We start from the raw sequence: 19,507 nt of genomic DNA, 5'->3' as shown, positions 1-19,507 counted from the left end.
AACTCTATCCAGCTATTAAAATAATCTTTGGGGGCTTTGCTTTGGGTGTCCTTGTCATCTGAGGTAAGATAGGAGGCAACCCAAAAAAGGGATTCCTTACCTGTGGTACCAAAATTGTGGAATTCCTTGTTTGTCTCTCTCTATCAATATCTTCTGCCAATGGGTAAAGACCTTTTTGTTTTGGCATTTTGTTTGTGGCATTCCCTTATTGATCCTCCTTCCTGTTTATGTTTTTAATTGTTGTTTTACATGTATGTTTGTGGTGTTTTTAAAGTTGGTTTTTAATGTCTTTTAACAGCTTGCTGACTTGAGGGCCCAAATTGGGTAGAAAGGAGGCATAAAAATAGTTTAAATAAAATAAAATTTAAAATTTCCTTCATGTCTGGAATGACCACCTAATGCAATGTCATTTTTCTCCATTCAGATTCTTCATCAAAGCTCTGCTTTTGCATGAAGGCTTGGGTGTTGTTGTTTTTTTAATCTCCACAATGAAACAAATGCTAAGCACATGTAACTGTACTTGTTCACACTGGTCCACACTGTAACTGTTGAAGGGGGCATTCTAGCAATATCTCACTAAATTCAACAGCTCCCTCTTAGTGAAGTTTAAAAGAAGATTAGACCTTTTCACTATGAATTTTTTTTATCAATATCTGTTAGGAATGAGAGTAAACAGTTCTATTCTAAAAACAACGTGTGAGGCAGTCCTTGCTAATCGGTCAAGCACTGAGCTTCATGACTCAGAGGAAAATTACATGAGATGTCCAGGAGCATGTCGAGTCCTGAAAGGTTCCCTGAGTAGTGTAATCTTACAAAGGACAGCCACTTGATGCGATTCTCCACCAGGGAAAGAAAGATGGGAGGGATTTTCTCTCTTTCAAAAAGCCTCGGCTCAGATTTTCCTCCGGGAGCTTGGGGTGTGGGTGTGGGGGGGACAGTACGGAATGTAACAGGAGGCAGGAAATCCAGGTTTGCTTTTTGGAAGAGAGAATCTGCAGTGTGATTCTCCACTGGGGAGAAGAGCAGTGGGGGGATTCTTTCTCTCTTGCAAAAAGCTGCCCTGGATTTCCTGCCACCTGTTATGTCCCCCACCCCAAGTTCCTGGAGGAAAACCTGAGCTGAGGCTTTTTGAAAGAGAGAGAGAATCCCTCCCACTGCTCTTCCCCCAGCGGAGAATCACATTGAGTGGCTGTTCTTTGTAAGACTACGCTAGCAAGGAAACCTTGCAGGACCCGACATGTGAAGAACACATGTCTGATGTCTCATGTAGTTTGGCTCTGTGAGGAGACCTGCACCTACGTTGGTATGGTTGTACCAAAAGTCAAGGTTTCAGTTCAGTGGTTTTTTTTAAAACAGGAGCAACCCCTTCTCTGAAGTAACAATGGCACAAAAAAGCTGTTATTCAAATACAATGCCCTGTCTTTAAGCTTCAGAAATATAAACACCTCAATCCCGTTCTAGTTGCATAGTTACACAACTAGCTATGTCAGAACATGTATCCCAACATGCACTCTGGAACAACTAGACTGCTACTGGGGAGAATATTTTCTCCATGCTTTCCCAAAACTCAAAGCATATTGCTACCTATGCCAGAGTTAAATATGATCTCATTTTCTGAAAATTATTATCTAAGAAAATCAGTCTGATTCAGTAGCTAGTGAGTTGGATGTGGGCCAAGAACACCTAAGGTGAGGGTTTGCCCTCACTTGGCATAATCACTCAGAGGGTAACTTTGAACCATTTGGTCTCAATCTCTCACAGGGTTATTGTGAGGATAAAATGGGGACAAAACTCGACTATGTCATTCAGAGCATCTTCGGGGCGGGGAGTGAGAAACAAATGTTACTGAGATTACAGTGATGTTGAAATTACAAATTCACATAATTTAGAACCCATTTTTTCTATTACAGTTTTTCAAGCTCCTTTATTTCTCTAACTGCTTTCTTTAAGGACCAGGATGCCAACTTCAGCTTCAATGGCCTGTATTCAATCATCCATATATGGAATATGGAGCTTTCTTTCATTCCTCTTTGTTCCTGCAGTCGTTTCCAGCTCCAGAAAGATCATTCCTAGGGTTGTGGGATCTTCAAAGAGGAATAGCAGCATAGGCCAGGGGCTAGAGTGAAGAGGGAAAAGAGGGTGAAATTGCTCTCCCTCTTCCACAACTGCAGACCCTCTGAGGGAAGAAGGTGATTTCTTCCCCTGGTTTCTCCTTACTCCAAACCCCAGAACCATGTAAGGGATCACACAGGGAATCAAGAACCCAGAAATGATCTTTCTGGGGGTGGAAAGGGGTTGCAGGAATGGAAAAGAATGCAAGAAAATTCCATGTGCCTTCAGGCATGGATGGCTGGGTACAGGCCACTGTATTTTATTTGTTGAAAACACTTCTTTCCTCTCAGTCTCTCTCTCTCATTCCTCAGCACACACTAAATTATCGTTTTTGCCAGAGGTCAATTTCAAAAGGCAGACATGGGTTAGTAGGCCAACTGCCTCCTCCCTTTCCCACAGCTAGCCAGAAAGAGTTTTCAGCTGCCAGAAGTTCCCCCTCACATTCTTTTCTTCTCCTCTCACTTCCCATTGTTTCTGGCAAGAAGGAATAAAGCCACGTGAAGCCATTGTTAGCAACACCCCTACATGCCCACCTACTACTTCCTGGCCAGACAGACATGACATAGAGATCACAAAAGTTTTGCTGTACAAACATGCAGGCAGGGGTGGTCCAATATATCTCACATACCTGGCTTTGTACAGTCTGTAAAAAGATTCCTGATCTTAGGACTTGTCCAAATATCAGTGTTCCCAAACCTGTTTTAGTGCGATAGCTGTATTTCTGTATAATGATAACACAATGTAACTCTTTATGACTATTCAGAAATATTATGTGCAATCCTAAAATCTGACACTAAAGTTTATTTTATCTACAACTTAGCCATAGATACAGAAGTAATGGATAAATTGGCTTCACAGATACAGGTTTTTAAAAGTCTACCCTAGAATTGATATGATGAGAAACTTCTGTTCTTTACCTCCTCCTGTGTTCTACTCCTGCAACACAGCCCTTAGAAAGCAATTAGTTTTATTACTTTTTCATTAGGGATTGGTAATAGAGAAGTATATCATGTTATTACAGAGCCTGAAAATGTAATAGTTTTACGTTGCTAAGCAACCATACTGTGGGAAAGGCCTCTGTATCTAAGATCTCTCAATACTTTCAAATTTCATTAAACCATGCACATGATTATTATTTTAAAAGCCTGGGTGGAGTTTATATGCAAAAAGAGCTTTTTGATACAATAAAACAATGAAGGATTGAATGTTGGGTGTCAGCAATTTAGATACAGTTTTTAGGGATATTACATGAGAAGTCATTTCAATCCAAATAAGCACAACTATATATATATATATATTCATACCTAAACTGTACTGGTTATGACTAGCTTCCAAAGTGCTTCTGGTTGATTTTTATTCTCTACAAGAAGTGAACGCAGAGACCTAGTTGTGCTTTGCAGGGGACGTGCACTTTGGCTTGCCCCTTCAGGCAAAGGCGAATTTAGACAGGACCACACTGTACTAGTCTGCAATGAAACTTAATAAACTTTGTTATGCTCCTACATAGAGAACACATGAGAGATGGGAACATGTAGGAAGGTAACACCTCTCTTGGGAATTTCAAGAACCCATTTCACAATACAAAATGGTAGAAGAACTGAAAAACATACAATGCAGAGGAGATGGAGGTGATGCAGAGTCCTGAACGAGTACAGCAATGAACAGATTAGTAAACAACATCCAAAAATCGATGCAGCAGCACAGTAACCCTGCAGGTTTGTGTAACGAAAATATTATCAGGCACAAACACAAAAAAGGTCCTGTGGTATCTTAGAGACTAACATATTTACCCTGGCATGAGTTTTCATAGACTACAGCCAGTTCATTACAGGCATCTACCAGCACACCGATCAAAGGCCACGCCAGAATGAACTTGTCTTGAAGTGCCACAGGAACCTGTTGTTTTCTTCTAGCACACTAACACAGCTGCTGTTCTGAAATTTATGTGTCAGAGTTACACTGAATGAATAACAGCGGGGAGATTCATGGCTGTTCTGTAAGTAGTGCAAGTCTGGAGTGGTTTAGTCTCTTTGTGGTTAAATCTAGTTACCCATCCAGCTACAAATCTCAAGTCCTGCAGATGCTCTGTATATATGTCTATCCTCATTATAACACAGGTGACAAATTCAGAGGATCGCTATCCCTGCTACAGTCAAACACTCTCTTCCTTGGTGGATACTGTAGAGGAAGAGCTAATTACCTGAAAATCCAGCTAAAGCACCTTCCCAAGAGACTTCAAGGTGAGAAGTTTGAGCAGATTTACAGTGAAGCGTGCAGATCATGTGGTTTGCCATGTATTCTAGTTTAATCTACTCTCAAGAAACTAATTTGGCTCATACTAGAAAAGCGTGAAAGGAATGAAAAGTCATTACATGTCAGTAAGCTTCCAGTGCCAACCTGAAACGCTAGTGTATACACACACACACACACACACACACACACACACACACGCATAGTCATCAGAAGAACAAAAAACATGAATCATGATTCACATGTTACTCTATAAATTATAAAAACTGAGTTATAAGGTATAAGAATATGACAACAAATAGAAAGAGGGAAAGAATATGAAGCGCAAGTCTATGCTTCTTAGATCTGCACATTTGGAGACGAAACAAACCATGCTTGCATTCTCATAGCACTACATAGTGCAGTGCTGCTTCCAGATCTTCAGGAAGGGAGCAAGAAACTTTCTTGTGTAAATGTGACATGGAGCTAGCTAGTTCCCTCTATCTGATTCTCTGAATTAAAACAGACGAGTCATACCATGGTTTTCTAATAATCTTGAATATTGGCATTCTAAAGGCATAAAGGGGCAGTCTAATGCATATCATGAACTGCTCAGCCCAAATACAAGGTAAGCATGGATCCACATTCTCCAGTGGAAAGTGGATTTAACAATAAAAGAAGAAGGTTTCCTGCTTCAAAACTTCCAAGCTGAAAAAACTAAATGGTCCAGGCCAGTAACACTTTATAGTGTTTTCCACATAGAGACAGGGGCCGTTTCCAGACGGCTGACCTGCACCCGGGACGTCGCGCCACGTTTGGATAGTTCCGGGGAAAACGCGAAATATCGCATTTTCTCGCGCGAGTTTTGCGCAACATCGCATAAAACTCGCGCGAGAAAACACGATATTTTGCGTTTTCCCCGGCACGATCCGAAATGTGGGGCGGCGTCCTGGGTGCAGGTCAGCCATCTGGAAACGGCCAAGCATGTGTAGTTTTCCCATCTCTGCTAATAAAATGCAGCGGCAGCAGGGCTTCTACAATAGCAGGTTTCCCTATAGTTTGCTTCCCCCAGTCTGCCAGCAGTGCCCTGCATAGCATCACTTGAGTTTTCTTAACTGGCAAATGAATATCATTATAATGATAGAACAATCTGTGTGACAGGGTATCTGACTTCCCAGCTTTCATTTAAAAAGTAAATCTCTAGCCCCTTTTGTTGCAGAAGTATACCTTTCCCTTTATATACCCGCAATTAAAGAGGCTACAAACTTTTATTGCCTGTTAAAAAATCAAACAAAGAAGTCCCCTGAAGGCAGGAGGAGAAAATGGCCACCACAGGAACAGGGCAGCAGCTTCCATGTGGGCAGTATGGAGAAAATCCAAACTTTCCTACCAACAGGGCAGCCATCCAGGTTTTGCTGCAGTCCTTCCCAAACTTGGCAGCAAAGAAGGTATGGAAAGACTGGAGAAAAGTTGGGGAATACTTGTGAGATACATGATTACACCATGATGCTGTGGGGAAGCAGGGAAAAATGCTTCTTAATAGCACTGAACCGAGGGTAAATAACTCATATGGAAATAAAGTGGCTATTAGAGTCATTCAGAATATTTCTTCCAAGTTTTAGTAGTCCAGGACATCGGTGAGAGCTGGATTTAGACACTTTCATTGCCTTTTCATACCCTGTGGCTTGTATCTTAACACTCCACTCAGTCAAATCTGAAGCTTTCTTCCAATGCAGAGAGACTTCCTTCAATAGTTGAACTTGAAGAGGTTCTTCAAGCCTCTTCCATCAGACGACCAAACTTAAAACAAACACAAACTAGCCACTACTTAACTTGGAATCATGCAGGGTTATACTTGTATAAACACAGATATTTAATTTTAAAAATACCATGTTATACATGCACCACAGTATACAGATCAGATAATTGGCACTCAAATAATGTTGAATGTTAAATAATCAACCTACCAGTCTTTTGATAGCTCTCAACAAAAGCTTTTGATCCTTTACTTCCTTCTTGCATTTTAGTACTTCAGCAAAGCTGTCCATGTTTTCTGCAGACAAACTATCCATGTTTTCCCCACCATAAAGCTGAACCAACAATGACAAACACTGTGATGCATTCTCATATATTTCAGTATCCTCACTTGGAAGCTAAAAATACAAAAAAAAAGTTTTTCAGTATTTGAATATCTCCAGGTTAGAGGGTATATATGTGAACTGATACAACAAAGAGTTATTTTAAGACTTAGAATGGAATTTGAGGAAATACTTTTGACAAACGATAAGGATGTAGTCTGTGAAGAACAATGCTTAAAACTGATCAAACCTTTCAAAGTAGATGGCAAAAAATATAGGGAACATCTTAGATGACTCAGCATGGAAATTTATTTTCACTCATGGTATTAACTTTACAGTTTGCCTTTCTTTTAGAGAAAATTTACTGAAAATGATTTATATGTGGCACTTAACTCCATTTAGGTTAGCAAAGTTGTACAAGATCAATATAAACACATGCTGGCTCTATAACAAAGATAAAGCAGATTTCTTTTATATGAGGTGGACATGTATACGAACCTGCGGTTTTTGGCAGCAAATAAGGGAACTTATATCAATCGGATTGGAAGTACATATCCCTCAGAAACCAGAGATATTACTGTTGAACTATCTATCTAATTTACCTAGAAATCAGCAAATAAATGTCCTACATAAGATTACAGCTGCCAGATTGTTTTTTGCCAGACAATGGAAACAAAAAATACCCCTAAATTACATGATTGGTTGTTGAAATAAAGGAGATCTACACCTTAGAGAAATTATTTTTCTGATATGGTTAATTTCACTGATGTAGTTAAAAACACTGATACCTACCAATCCTATCACTGATCTATATTTTTCTGATATGTAGATAGAGACAGATCAGTGATGGGATTGGTAGATATCAGTGCTTTTATCTGTATCCTGTATTCCCTTTTGAGTATGCATGTCATACCTTCGTGTATGTTTCTAGTTTGTTAATAAATTGAAAAAAATTAAAAAATAAACTCTGAGTTTAGTTCATCTCTCAGTTTGAAGTAACCATGTCAAATATTGTCAGTATTGTTGTACACTGACAATATGGTCCTAATTTCTCTAACTAGGATTGGATTAAAGAGGCTGTTAGACCATCTAGGTGAATACTGTAAAGAGGAACAATTAACAATTACACAAAAAACAAAACAATGGTATTTAGTAAGAGATTTAAAAAGTATCATTGGAGTATACAAGACACCCCAATTGAACAGTGTAGGACCTATAAGTATCTAGGTCTAACTTTTAGTGAGACCCTGAAATGGGATGCCCATGTAAAGCTTATAAAAGCCTCAGCACTCAAGACAATAGGAGCAATAATGAGATTCTACTACTCTAAGGAAGGTTTATTGATAGCACCGGTCATAAAGCTTTTGTTTCCGAAGTCATTACTCATTTACTGTACGGAATCGAGATCTGGGGACGGAAGGAACCAACACTTAGCAATTTGGAAATAATTCAAAAAATTTTCATGAGACGTGTTCTAGCCCTACCAAAAGGGACACCAGCGGCCTTGCTGCGGGCAGAACTCAGTCTTCCTTCAATCAGAGCACATTTTCATTTAGCGATTCTCAAATTGCAGAAAAAATACCAACTAACGGACCCTGGTTCCTTCAGTAATTTGAGTAATTTGAGTTTTCACCTGCCGCAAAATAAGGATAAAACCCAGTCAGCCTTCCTTAATGACATTGCATCACGATATACCATCCTAGATGAATTACTTCAACCTTTGGGAAGCAATGTTGACTTAAGGGAATGGGTTTACAAACAGGATGCCCTAATTGATAAATTTTTAATCAGTAAAACAAAATTTGCTCCATGGTATAAAACCATCAAAAAAAGACCATACTAGAGCGCGTTACCTGACTGATATCACAGTCCATAAACTCAGGGTAGCATTTACATCATTACGCTTCCAGTCTATGCCATCTGAGACGCTACTCAGGCGATTCCCCCCAAAACCCATCAATTAGCATATATGTATCTGTGGAACCTCAATTGAGGACTTACCACACTATGCTTTAAACTGTTCCTTATACCAGGAACCAAGGGGAAAATTTCTTGCAAATATTTTATCTGGTCTCCATCTTTTGTCTGATTTTGATAAACTACATTTTATACTTTCAGACACAGACCCTTTTATTTCGAATGGGATGGCACTTTACGCCCTGGCTGCTAGGAAAATAAGGGCAAGTGTGGCAACTAGGAGAGTAAACACCTGATACAGATTGTTGTCTTATAAGCTGGAAGAAACCATTTGGTTTTAATGTTGTTTATTTTTTACGTTTTACGTAAAATGTGCATTCTATTGTAATTGTATTTATATGCATGTAATTATATTTGTATTCATGTATTTTTTTGTCTTTTTAATTAAAGGTTTTGGATTGTGAAAGTTTATGGCCATATACAATAACTATCTATCTATCTATCTATCTATCTATCTATCTATCTATCTATCTATCTATCTATCTATCTATCTATCTATGTCAAATATTGATGAAACTTAATGCCTAACCATGATGAAACTGAAACAAGGGAAAATCATTTTTGAAGAAAGCAAGACATCCCTTAATTCTAATTAAGGCTCAAACTAGCATTAGACTGTGAATCCTCAGTAAAATCTTTGGTGGAGATTATGGAAACGGGCAGGGACAGGGCTCCTTTTGTGATAGACAAAATAATGGTAGTATATGGGAAGGTTACTTTGAGAATAACTGAGGCACTGAGATAGTTTGTAGACAGTATGTGCTGGGCCCTTTAACCTTGTTTCTTGGATTCTGGTTAAATTTTAAAAACTGGCAACGTTATATTTTCCTTCTTAGAATTTTTTGTCATGTTGTACTTTGATTGGAATTTTGGGATAAGTATGCTAAAAATCCAAAACAGCAAACTTTTCAACAGATTTAAGAACAAGGAAGGAACTTCCTACCAGTTGAATAAGTAGGCTAATGAGGTTTGTCAGGGGCTTATTAGTAACAAGGAGATCTTCAGCAGCTTGAGTGTCCCCTCCTGTTCCAGATTTCTGTGCCTTAATAAGGAAAAAAAATCATAAAAAGAATACTTGGAAGAAAGAATTCAGAAGATCATCAGCACCAGCACTTTAGGATTAGGCTCTATTTTTTGCTAAGATGTTAAGCATCATATTTTCAAGATGTTAAGCATTCAATTTGTTTTTCTTAAGATACGGTGGTGGAAAATATCATCAAGTCATAGCTGACTTATAGCAACACCTGGTGGGGTTTTCAAGGTAAGAGATGAACAGTGGTGGGTTGCCATTGCCTGCTTCTGCAACATTTTTCTTCTTTGAAGGTCTCTCAACCAATTACTAACCAAGGCTCACCCTGCTTAGCATCTGAGATCTATAATCATGTTTAAAAAGTACATCATCTTATAAGTAAAGCTAATTTAAACAGTGATATGATGTCAAGTATAATTTTCATCAGACTTTTCACACAATTAACCCGAAGTCTGAGAGAAAAAAATACACTTGTAAGCCTTATGTCATATATCAATAACTACTCTCTCTCTCTCTCTCTCTCTCTCTCTCTCTCTGTGTGTGTGTGTGTGTGTTATGTGCCGTCAAGTTGCTTCTGACTTATGGAGACCCTATGAATTAATAATCTCCAATACATCTTATCATTAAAAGTGTTGTTCATCTCTTGCAAACTGAAGGCCTCCTTTATTGGCTTATTTTATTAAGTCAAGCAGTCTCATTTTGGGTCTTCCTCTTTTCCTAATGCCTTCAACTTTTCCTAGTATTATTATTATTTCCAGTGACTTTTGGTTTCTGTTGATGTGACCAAAGTACGATAGCCTCAGTTTAGTTATTTTCCCTTCTGTGGAGAATTTGGGCTTGATTTGATCTGGAACCCATTAATTTGGTTTTTTTTGGTGGTTTATGGTATCTGTAACTCTCCTTTAGCATCTCATTTTGAATGAATAAATTTTCTTCCTGTCAGTTTTCTTCACTGTCCAATTTCACATCCATATGTAATAATGGGGCATACAATAGCATGAATCATCTCGATCTTGGTGTCTAGTGGCATTTCCTTACACTTAAGGGTCTTTTCTAGTTCCTTCACAGAGCCTTTCCAAGTCTCAACTTCCTTCTGATTTCTTGGTTGCAGTCAATTACTAGAACATGCCATTATGGATGCTAGATGGAGGAGGCCTGAATGTTCACTCGTTTTTATAAAAACTCCCTGTAAATTCAAAACATTATGGATGCTAGGTGGAGATGGAGGACCTGAATGTTGGTTCTTTTTTTTTTAACTCCCTGTACATTCAAAACTTTACAACTCAGGAAGACATACTAGATTTGTATGAACAGATAATTTTTACATTGAAGAGCATTCATTCAAACATTTGATGTCTTACCCACAGTATAAAATGGTATAGTTTAATAAGTAAGTGACTGATCATAAGTGGTATCAGAGAGGCCTAGGAGAGTATGCCAAATGAGCCTGCATGCACATAGAAGGTGGCAGTAAGTAATGTTTTTCTTCCAGTGACATTGCCTCACAATTCTTGAAATACTGTACTGGAGAACCGCCAGACCTTTCAGAAGGTTTTTTTCTAACAGGGTGCCACCAGAAAAGGAAACTATAAAGATACATGTGTACATGAAATACATCACACCCAATTTGGATCACTGTTTCTAACAGTAAAATAAAGTTTTCTGATTTCCATCCAGGTTCTGCTCATCATTCTCTCTCTCTTTCCCTGTCATTTTGTTGGCCTCTTTCCTTGAGGCCCTCCCTCCAAAAGAATTCCCAAGTATTTCTCTCCCCCAAGCAAAGGTCAAATATTCTGTTGTATAGCCCATTAGATCCCTACCATTCTACCTAATGGAAATTTACCAGTCAGCTCCCAGAAGGTTCCCTGCTGCCTTCACTGATTATGTTGGCTATTTCCATCAACATATGAACTAACATCCTGTTACCTTGACAGATTGCAAGTTAGATAGAAAAACTTGATCTGCAACTTTTTTCCTTCCTAGAGTGGTAGTTTTAGTTGAACCTTTGAGAGCTCATAGAGTGCAAATTCAACTTCTATCTTGCAACATTGCAAATTTCCTAGGATTTACTACAACAGGCTCCTTTTATGCACAGTTTTCATAGCCAGGTACAGAGTATAAGCTATACTGTAAGATTACCATGGTCTACATTTCAGACGAACAAGGCAGCCCAGGAGCAGTAGTTGGAGCTAATTTCTCATTCAGATTAGATGATATGGATGTGTATGGGCAGTACATTTGCACTTACTCAAAAATCACCATTTATTTATTTAGACTTGTATCTCACCCTCCCCACGAATGGGCTCAGGGCGGCTCACATCATCATTAAAACACAATAAATTAATAGTCAACTTTAAAAACAGATTTAAAAACTTATATTAAAATACTCCAGCGCCATTATACATTGGCTACTTTGGCTACTAATAAAAGACGTGCATAAGTCATAGCTGTGGGTAAAACGCATAGCCGAGGGGTCATAGAAGAGGTAGTGATCTTAGATAGGATCAGAGGGGACACTGGCTGGTCCTCAACCAAAGGCCTGGTGGAACATCTCTGTTTTACAGGCCCTGCGGAACTGTAATAGGTCCCGCAGGGCCTGGATCTCCAGCGGGAGAGTGTTCCACCAGGCTGGGGCCAGGGCAGAAAAAGCCCTGGCCCTGGTGGAGGCCAGCCAGATGTCCCTCGGGCCAGGGACCACCAGGAGTGGTTTATCTGCAGAGCATAGCACCCTGCAAGGGACATAATGGGAGAGGCAGTCCTGCAGGTATGCCGGTCCCAGTCTGTGGAGGGCTTTAAACATCAAAGTTAACACCTTGAACTGGATCTGGAACTCCACTGGAAGCCACTGCAGCTGGCACAGCACAGAATGGATATGCACTCAAATAGGTGTTCCTGTAAGAACGCGTGCCACTGCATTCTGTACCAGCTGCAGCTTCCGGGTCAGGCCCAAGGGCAGCCCAGCGTAGAGTGAGTTGCAGTAGCCTGGAGGTGACTGTTGCATGTATTACTATGGCCAGATCCTGGGATGAGAGATAGGGTGCCAGTTGCCTGGCCTTTCAAAGGTGAAAGTGCAATTTTAAAAGAAATAAAATAATAATATTTTTATTGGGAAGATTACACCAAGATGGAAGCAATATCCATCTGTCAGGGAGACAAATGGAATACTTTTGATTGACTCTTGCACATCAAATATCTGATTTTGTAATAAAACATAATACGAAATATACAAAGTTTCAGACACAGAGCAAAACATACAATATTTCAAAACTTTCTAGATAAGACTATTTTAAAACCAAGTGTACCCAATGTGGGTATTTACTACTAATGTTATTTTTAAAAGTATAGCTGATTTTTTAAAATTCACATGTACAGGCAGCTATTGTCTGTAAAAACTTCAAACATGTTGCTTGTTCAACCAATCTGTTTAATTTCTGAGAGTTTTTAATGGAGAATCCAAAAAGAACAACAGCAACAAGACTAAGATATGTACAATGGTGTTCAATCTACCAGAAAACAGACTCCATACCTTTAACGCCAGACGAATAATATTAGTTGTATATATCAGCATGTGGTGCAAAATGTCAAGCAAGGAGATGAGCAATGCATTTGCTGTCTTGATGTTGCTTTTATCATCCACATCCAAGCATAGAGTGGCAGTTTCTATTAGAAGATTACAGACATGATGGACTAGACCTTAAAAGATAGGCAGACAGAAACAGAATAAATATACATGGTACCTGTAGTGCAAACTGGTGTAGAGGGCAGCTTTACAAGAAAACATGCATCATCAGAAAGAAGGAATTTTATACAAACCATTTTTTCCCTTTGTCAGGATCCATATTTTAAAAGAAGCAATAAATCTTAAGCAATTATAAACTAAATTCTGTTAAACACAGGCTTCAGCCCATTTGGAATAGATGGTTGTCTCAAGGCCTTCAGTAGTATTCTCAAGCACAGTTTAACAGGTAAATAACTAGTTGTGCAGTGTGCTACATTTTTTCCTATATACAACAGGAGTCTTGTTCACTTCCAATCCAGCAAACTATAAGCACAGATCTGTTCACTGTAATTGTTTCTGTCTAGACAAGATACCCCTCACCTGGATGACCCAGGCTAGCTCGAGCTCATCAGATCTTCAAAGCTAAGCAGGGTTGGCCCAGGTCAGTACTTAGGAAGTCCAGGGTTGCTACACAGAGGCAAGCAATGACAAACTACCTCTGTTTGTCTCTTGCCTTGAAAACCCTATCAGGTTGCCATAAGTCAGCTGCAACTTGGTGGAGCTTTACACATAGATATGAGACAGTCCCCAAAATGGAGGACATTATGCTCCCATTTCCTTGGCTCCAAAAAAACAATGTCAATGTCCTTAGGCATAACATATTAATTACAAAAATACCGAAAATAATGTAACAATATAACATAATAAAAATAACCTAAATCAAAGTGAGATACTATTCAGAAGAAGAATGGTCTGTGGAAGAAGTTGTGGCTACAGGAACTAATTGGGGGGTAATGCTGGGGAAGGAAATGTTGATGTGGAAATAAATGGGAGAGAAGAGAGATAAGCAATACTGAACTGTCAAAGACAACAAAATACTGTGTTAACAGATGAGCACAAAAACCTAGGAATCTTTTTAGAAAGAAGGGAGTGGAGGCAGGCTGGGCATTTGGAACCATCTACTCTATGAACTGATGCTGAAAAAGGTTTTAGGACAGAAAAAGTGTTAGAGATGGATTATTTGTTTACAAGAAGGTAATTGTGACCTAACATTAAAGCTATACCCATATCCAGCTTAGTTCCAAGGATTATATTTAAGGAATACATAACTAATTTTCTACAAAGAGACCTGTAATATAACATTGTCTATCTTATCTATCACGTAATTTTATCCTTCCTCCAAGGAGCTCAGAGCAGCATATGTGGGTCTTCCATTCAGGCTTTTAAAGTAATATAAATCAAGGACGCTATATAATAAGTTAGCTGAGATAAAAGAATGCTGTGATTTGCATAGGTTCTGAACAACCTGATAAACACATGATAAAATCTTCTATAAGTAAATAAGGTGACATTGAACTGGAATCTATGCAACTGCTAAACCAATAAGCTTGAAATATTATTAAAATAATAATTGGCCGTAAATACATCCCTTTTCAACTGAAATCTCCAAACTCCTTACCAAGGACCATAAATTAAACACCGAGCGAAAGTAAGTGTTGATCTTTTACAAATGAATATACAGTGAGAGAAGTCTGTCACATGGTCTTTTTCCAGCAACTGGTTATCTTCCCATGGTTATCTTGCAGAAAAGATTGGCTTGTGTTTCAGCATCTTCCTAATCCCTCCACAATGTAAAAGAGTGATCTTCAGGACAGCAGAACTTTGTTGAAGCTTCAGTTTGCTGTTCTAAAGATTCTGATTTCTTATCCAGCAAAACAAGAGTTAACTAGTTTGCTGAATTTCCTGTAAGCCTGCACATGTGACCTACTAAAACAACATATAACAAAAGATCTTCATGCCATGGATGCAGCTGCAGCCAGTCATTTCTGGTGGTATAAGCTTTCATTTTGGTTTGGCAAGACCCACTAAATGCTAAGGCAAACCAGGGCTTCCCAGAATGCCAAACAGGAGAGGGGGGAAAGTTACAAATGTGATTTTTCCAGTTAACTCAGGATCACTGAGATGTACAGGTTTTAAATTATTTAACAAGCAATCCCATTTGTGGACCAATATATAAATTAATCATGGCTCAAAAAATCATGGCTTTACCTTTAACAAATATCAAGCATATTCAACTTTCACTAACCAGTAACTGGACAGCACACTAAACCATTCCCCAAACTGAGACCACGTGCCTCTTCAGACTTGAATAATTGCAAAAAAAGTGCTGAGAGCTTTGAAGGAAAGGAGCAAGTAATGGGAATCCACCTGGAGACAGATTGTGATCCAGTACAGAGGTGAGGCATGCTGTTCTGAGAATGTTTGTTCTCTATATACTGGGCACATAGTAAGGAACCTAAATAAGCTTAAAATATTTAAGGACATATCCTATGGATCAAGAAGAGATCTTTCTGCCTTCTGATATCACAAAAGAATCCTGGACACAGCACTGCCAGCTTATGTCCTAGTTGTAACAGTGCTGTGCATTCAGAATGTAAAGGGTGATATATCTGGTAATAAAAGACAACCAAGTTAAGACTACCTAGATGAACTTTTTCACAGTAATATAAACAAGAGGATAAACAGTGTTTCTTACCTGTAACTGTTGTTCGTTGAGTGTCTTCTGTGCAGACACACATTGGGACTGCACATGCACAGGCCGGCCGCGGAGAGATTTTTCTAGCTTAAAATCTGTTAAAGGGGACGCTCGCCCCTACTGCGCTTGCGCAGTAGCATTCCCACCAAAACGTGGTTGCTAGGGCGAGCGTCCCCGACATTCCCTCAGTTCACCTGAGCTGCCGGAGAGCAAAAACAGGATAATTAAATAACACTCACAGTGGGGCAGGCAGGACGGAATGTGTGTCTGCACAGAAGACACTCGACGAACAGTTACAGGTAAGAAACACTGTTTTTCATCTTCGTCCTTCTGTGCAGCCCCACATTGGGAGTATAGCAAGCTACTCACCAACGGGGGCAGGTGTGAGCGATCAATTGAACAAGGACTGCAAAACAGCTGTTCCAACTGCTGATTCTCGCCTTGCATTCACATCCACAGAATAATGTTTGATGAAAGTGTTGGGTGAAGACAAGGTAGCAGATTGGCAGACGTCCCGAAGAGGAATTCCTCACAGGAAGGCAGTGGAAGCAGCTTGGGCCCGAGTGGAATGGGCTCTCACCAAAAAGGGACACTGAGTGCCAGTCTGTCGATAACACAGTTTAATCGCAGAGACAATCCAGCGAGACAGAGATTGGGAGGACACCGCCAACACTTTGCATGTGCCAGCATAACATACAAACAGGGCAGATGATTTCCTAAAGCCCTTTGTTCTATGTAAATAATACAATAAAACTCGTTTGAGATCCAAGGTGTGTAGTGCTTGTTCTGAAGGCGAGGTGGGGTTTGGGAAGAAAACTGGCAGAACTACCTTCTGTTGTAAGTGAAACTGTGACACCACTTTGGGCTGGAACTCAATACTAGTGTGCAATATTACCTTTGGGGAAAAATCTGCAAAAATGGAGGGTCAATGCGTAGAGCAGTAAGCTCACCCACCCGCCTAGCAGACGCGATGGCTACCAAAAATGCCACCTTCAGCATCAACAAGGACAAAGGACAAGACGCAAGTGGCTCAAAGGGTGGGAGCATCAGCTGGGAGAGCACCAAGGGCAAGCTCCATTGTGGCATGGGAGGCAGCCTAGGGGGGTAGGTCTTAAACAACCCCTTCAGAAATTGCTTGGAAAGGTAATGAGCAAAGACAGTCTTGCCGTCAATCCGCTCGTGGAATGCTGAGATAGCTGCCATGTGCACCTTAATACTATTCACGGAGAGCCCCTTTGTGTGCAGGACCAAAAGGTAATCCAGCACTAAAGGTAAAGGGCAGGAAAAAGGAGACATCCCAGTTGGGTGTAACCAGTTTGAAAAATGGGACCATTTACTCCAATAGGATACCCTGGTAGACAGCTTTCTGGCATTTAGAATGATCTTAGTAACTTCAGAAGACAGATCTAAGTTGGTGGGTGCAGCAGCCAAGCCATCAACCTCTGGGCCGCAACGTTGTGGTGCCAAACATTGTCCCGGAGCAACAGATCTGGGACCAGTGGGAAGTGTATGAGACGACCCTCGGACAGGGAGAGGAGAAGGGGGAACCATTCCTGACAGGGCCAATAAGGGGCAACCAGAACATAGTGGGTCTTGAAGGCTCGAATTCTGCAGAGCACCTTGTGCAGAAGGGGGGTGGGAGGGAAGGCATAGAAAAACCCCGGAGACCAAGGGATTTGAAACACATCTCCCAATGAAAGAGGGTCCACACCCGCCCTGGAGCAAAAATTGCGGGCCTTCTTGTTGTGTCTTGTGGCAAAGAGGTCTATCGAGGGAAAACCCCACATGAGGAAGACCTGGGTGAGGTGTTGTGTCTGCAGAGACCTTTTGTGCTGTTCTAGAAACACCCTGCTGAGCAGATCGGCTGTGGTGTTTATTGTCCTGGAAATGTGCATGGCCTGAGGATTCATATTGTTGAACCCCAGCCCTTTTTTTCTGCAAACAAACGGTAATCATCACTGGGGGAAGAAGATCGAGTATCACCCACAGACTCCTCAGGTGACGGATCAGGCGCAAGGTCCGAAGCCTTGGAACAATAGACGTTGTCATCCTCTTCCTCCGAACCAGAAAATTCAGGCAATGGTTCCTGAGGCTGGCATGGAACCAAGAAGGCAGTTGGAACCGAAGGCTGGCACGGAACAAAGAAGGTGGTTGGAACTGAAGTTATAGGTGGAACCACCGCATATGAAGTAGACAGAACCGAGGCAGCAGGCATGACCATCGCATAAGAAGTGGAAGGTTGAGCCAGGGTAGGCATTGCTTGACGCTGGAGGGCACCTGTAGCAGACTGGAGCCAAACCACAAAGTCTCGCCAAGAAGCCAAGTTTCCTATCCCCGGTATGGAGTGACAGTGGGAGAGAGTAGGAGGTAGCGCCACAGCAGGATGCTGGGGCCACTACACTGGCTGAGACGGAACCGGTGGCTGGCCAGTCGGAACTGGCAAACGAAGGAAGGCAGAATCCGGAGGCAGGAATTGCTCAAAGGAGAGAATCGGTTCCGTTAAACCTGGAGCCGCAGAGAAGTCATCATCTCCAATGTGCAAGATCGGAGTGCGAGGAGGTGAAGGCGTATGCAGAAGCTCCAAGACTTCCTCCTCCGGAATGGCAGGCAGGGGGAGGACTGACCCCTATCGCTCTTGGTGGTAGACACAGAGCGCTTCTTATGCTTCGTCATAGCTTTTGCCTTCTTTGGAGGGGGCTCCGAAGAAGCCCGGGCAGCAGACGTCGGTTCCGAAGACGCACACTTTTTTGTACGCAACCCTAAATCACTTGTCCCCAGTCGGGATGGGGACTTGGTCGGAACTGAAGAGGCCTTTGTCGGATCCGAAGATCTCGAAGCCGCTGGTGAAGGTGCAGGATCGGTAGATTGGGCTTTTTCTGCTGACTACTTCCTCGGATGCGTCTTAGGAGGCAAAAGGTTCGATTCCCACAGGAACGCTTTCAAACAGGCATCTCTATCATTCTTTGCCTTGGGTGTGAACCCTTGGCAAATCGAGCAGCGAGAAACATTATGGCCCTTGCCGAGACAAAAAAGGCAGAGATCACAGCCATCAGACTGAGTCATTTTAGTGCCACAGTGCTGGCCTTTTTTGAAAAGCGAAGACTGAGACATTGTTTAGAAATCATTATACGAGGTAGACGAATGCTAGAAAGGAACCTCTCTTGACAGCGGCAAAAGAAGAACTGAGGGAATGTCGGGGATGCTCGCCCTAGCAACCATGTTTTGGCAGGAATGCTACTGCTCAAGCGCAGTAGGGGCAAGCGTCCCCTTTAACAGATTTTAAGCTAGAAAAATCTCTCCGCAGCTGGCCTGCGCGTGCGCAGTCCCAATGTGGGGCTGCATAGAAGGACGAAGACAAACCCTTTTACACCAACACACACAGATTTCAGCATACATTTTTAAGGCAATTCAGCAGTCTTCAAAGTACAAAGCTTTATTAAATCATCATTTAGAAAGTAATGTAATTTCAAGTTTTCAACATAACCAAAGCAGACATACTCAGAAATAACCTATTAGAGGTTTAAGTAAATAAATCTTGACAAAGCACTTGGGAATTGTTCATTAATTTATTAAAAATCCTACTGATGTGTTTGTTTCAGGTCTTCTTCATTTCAATTCCAAAAGATAGTTAAATACAAAACATTACTTGAAACCATAATAAAAAGTCAGGACATTCAAAATCCACTCTTAAACCTTCCTACTACGTTGCTTTTATTATTTCCACACTGGGACATGTACAGGCCCATATACTGAATGTTCTGGCTTTTGTCTACTTAAATCAAAGTCTCAAAGTTATATATATAATCTTGTTATTTAATTTCCTCCTC

General features: G+C 40.8%; 1 protein-coding gene across 1 annotated transcript in view; it reads right to left on the bottom strand.

The window, feature by feature from the left end:
• ULK4 (unc-51 like kinase 4) overlaps positions 1-19,507 on the bottom strand; it is a 259,528-nt gene that overhangs the window by 60,644 nt on the left and 179,377 nt on the right. The window contains exons 33-35 of the mRNA XM_054992150.1: positions 12,953-13,119; positions 9,340-9,438; positions 6,309-6,494 (exon numbers count right to left, since the gene is read on the bottom strand). Coding sequence (XP_054848125.1) covers positions 6,309-6,494; positions 9,340-9,438; positions 12,953-13,119 — 452 coding nt within the window. The remainder of the gene's footprint in view (positions 1-6,308; positions 6,495-9,339; positions 9,439-12,952; positions 13,120-19,507) is intronic.

The sequence above is a fragment of the Eublepharis macularius genome, chromosome 11, assembly GCF_028583425.1.
Source record: "Eublepharis macularius isolate TG4126 chromosome 11, MPM_Emac_v1.0, whole genome shotgun sequence".
Lineage (NCBI taxonomy): Eukaryota > Metazoa > Chordata > Lepidosauria > Squamata > Eublepharidae > Eublepharis > Eublepharis macularius.
The sequence above is the reverse complement of the archived record's forward strand: the minus strand, read 5'-3'. Positions and strand labels throughout refer to the sequence as shown.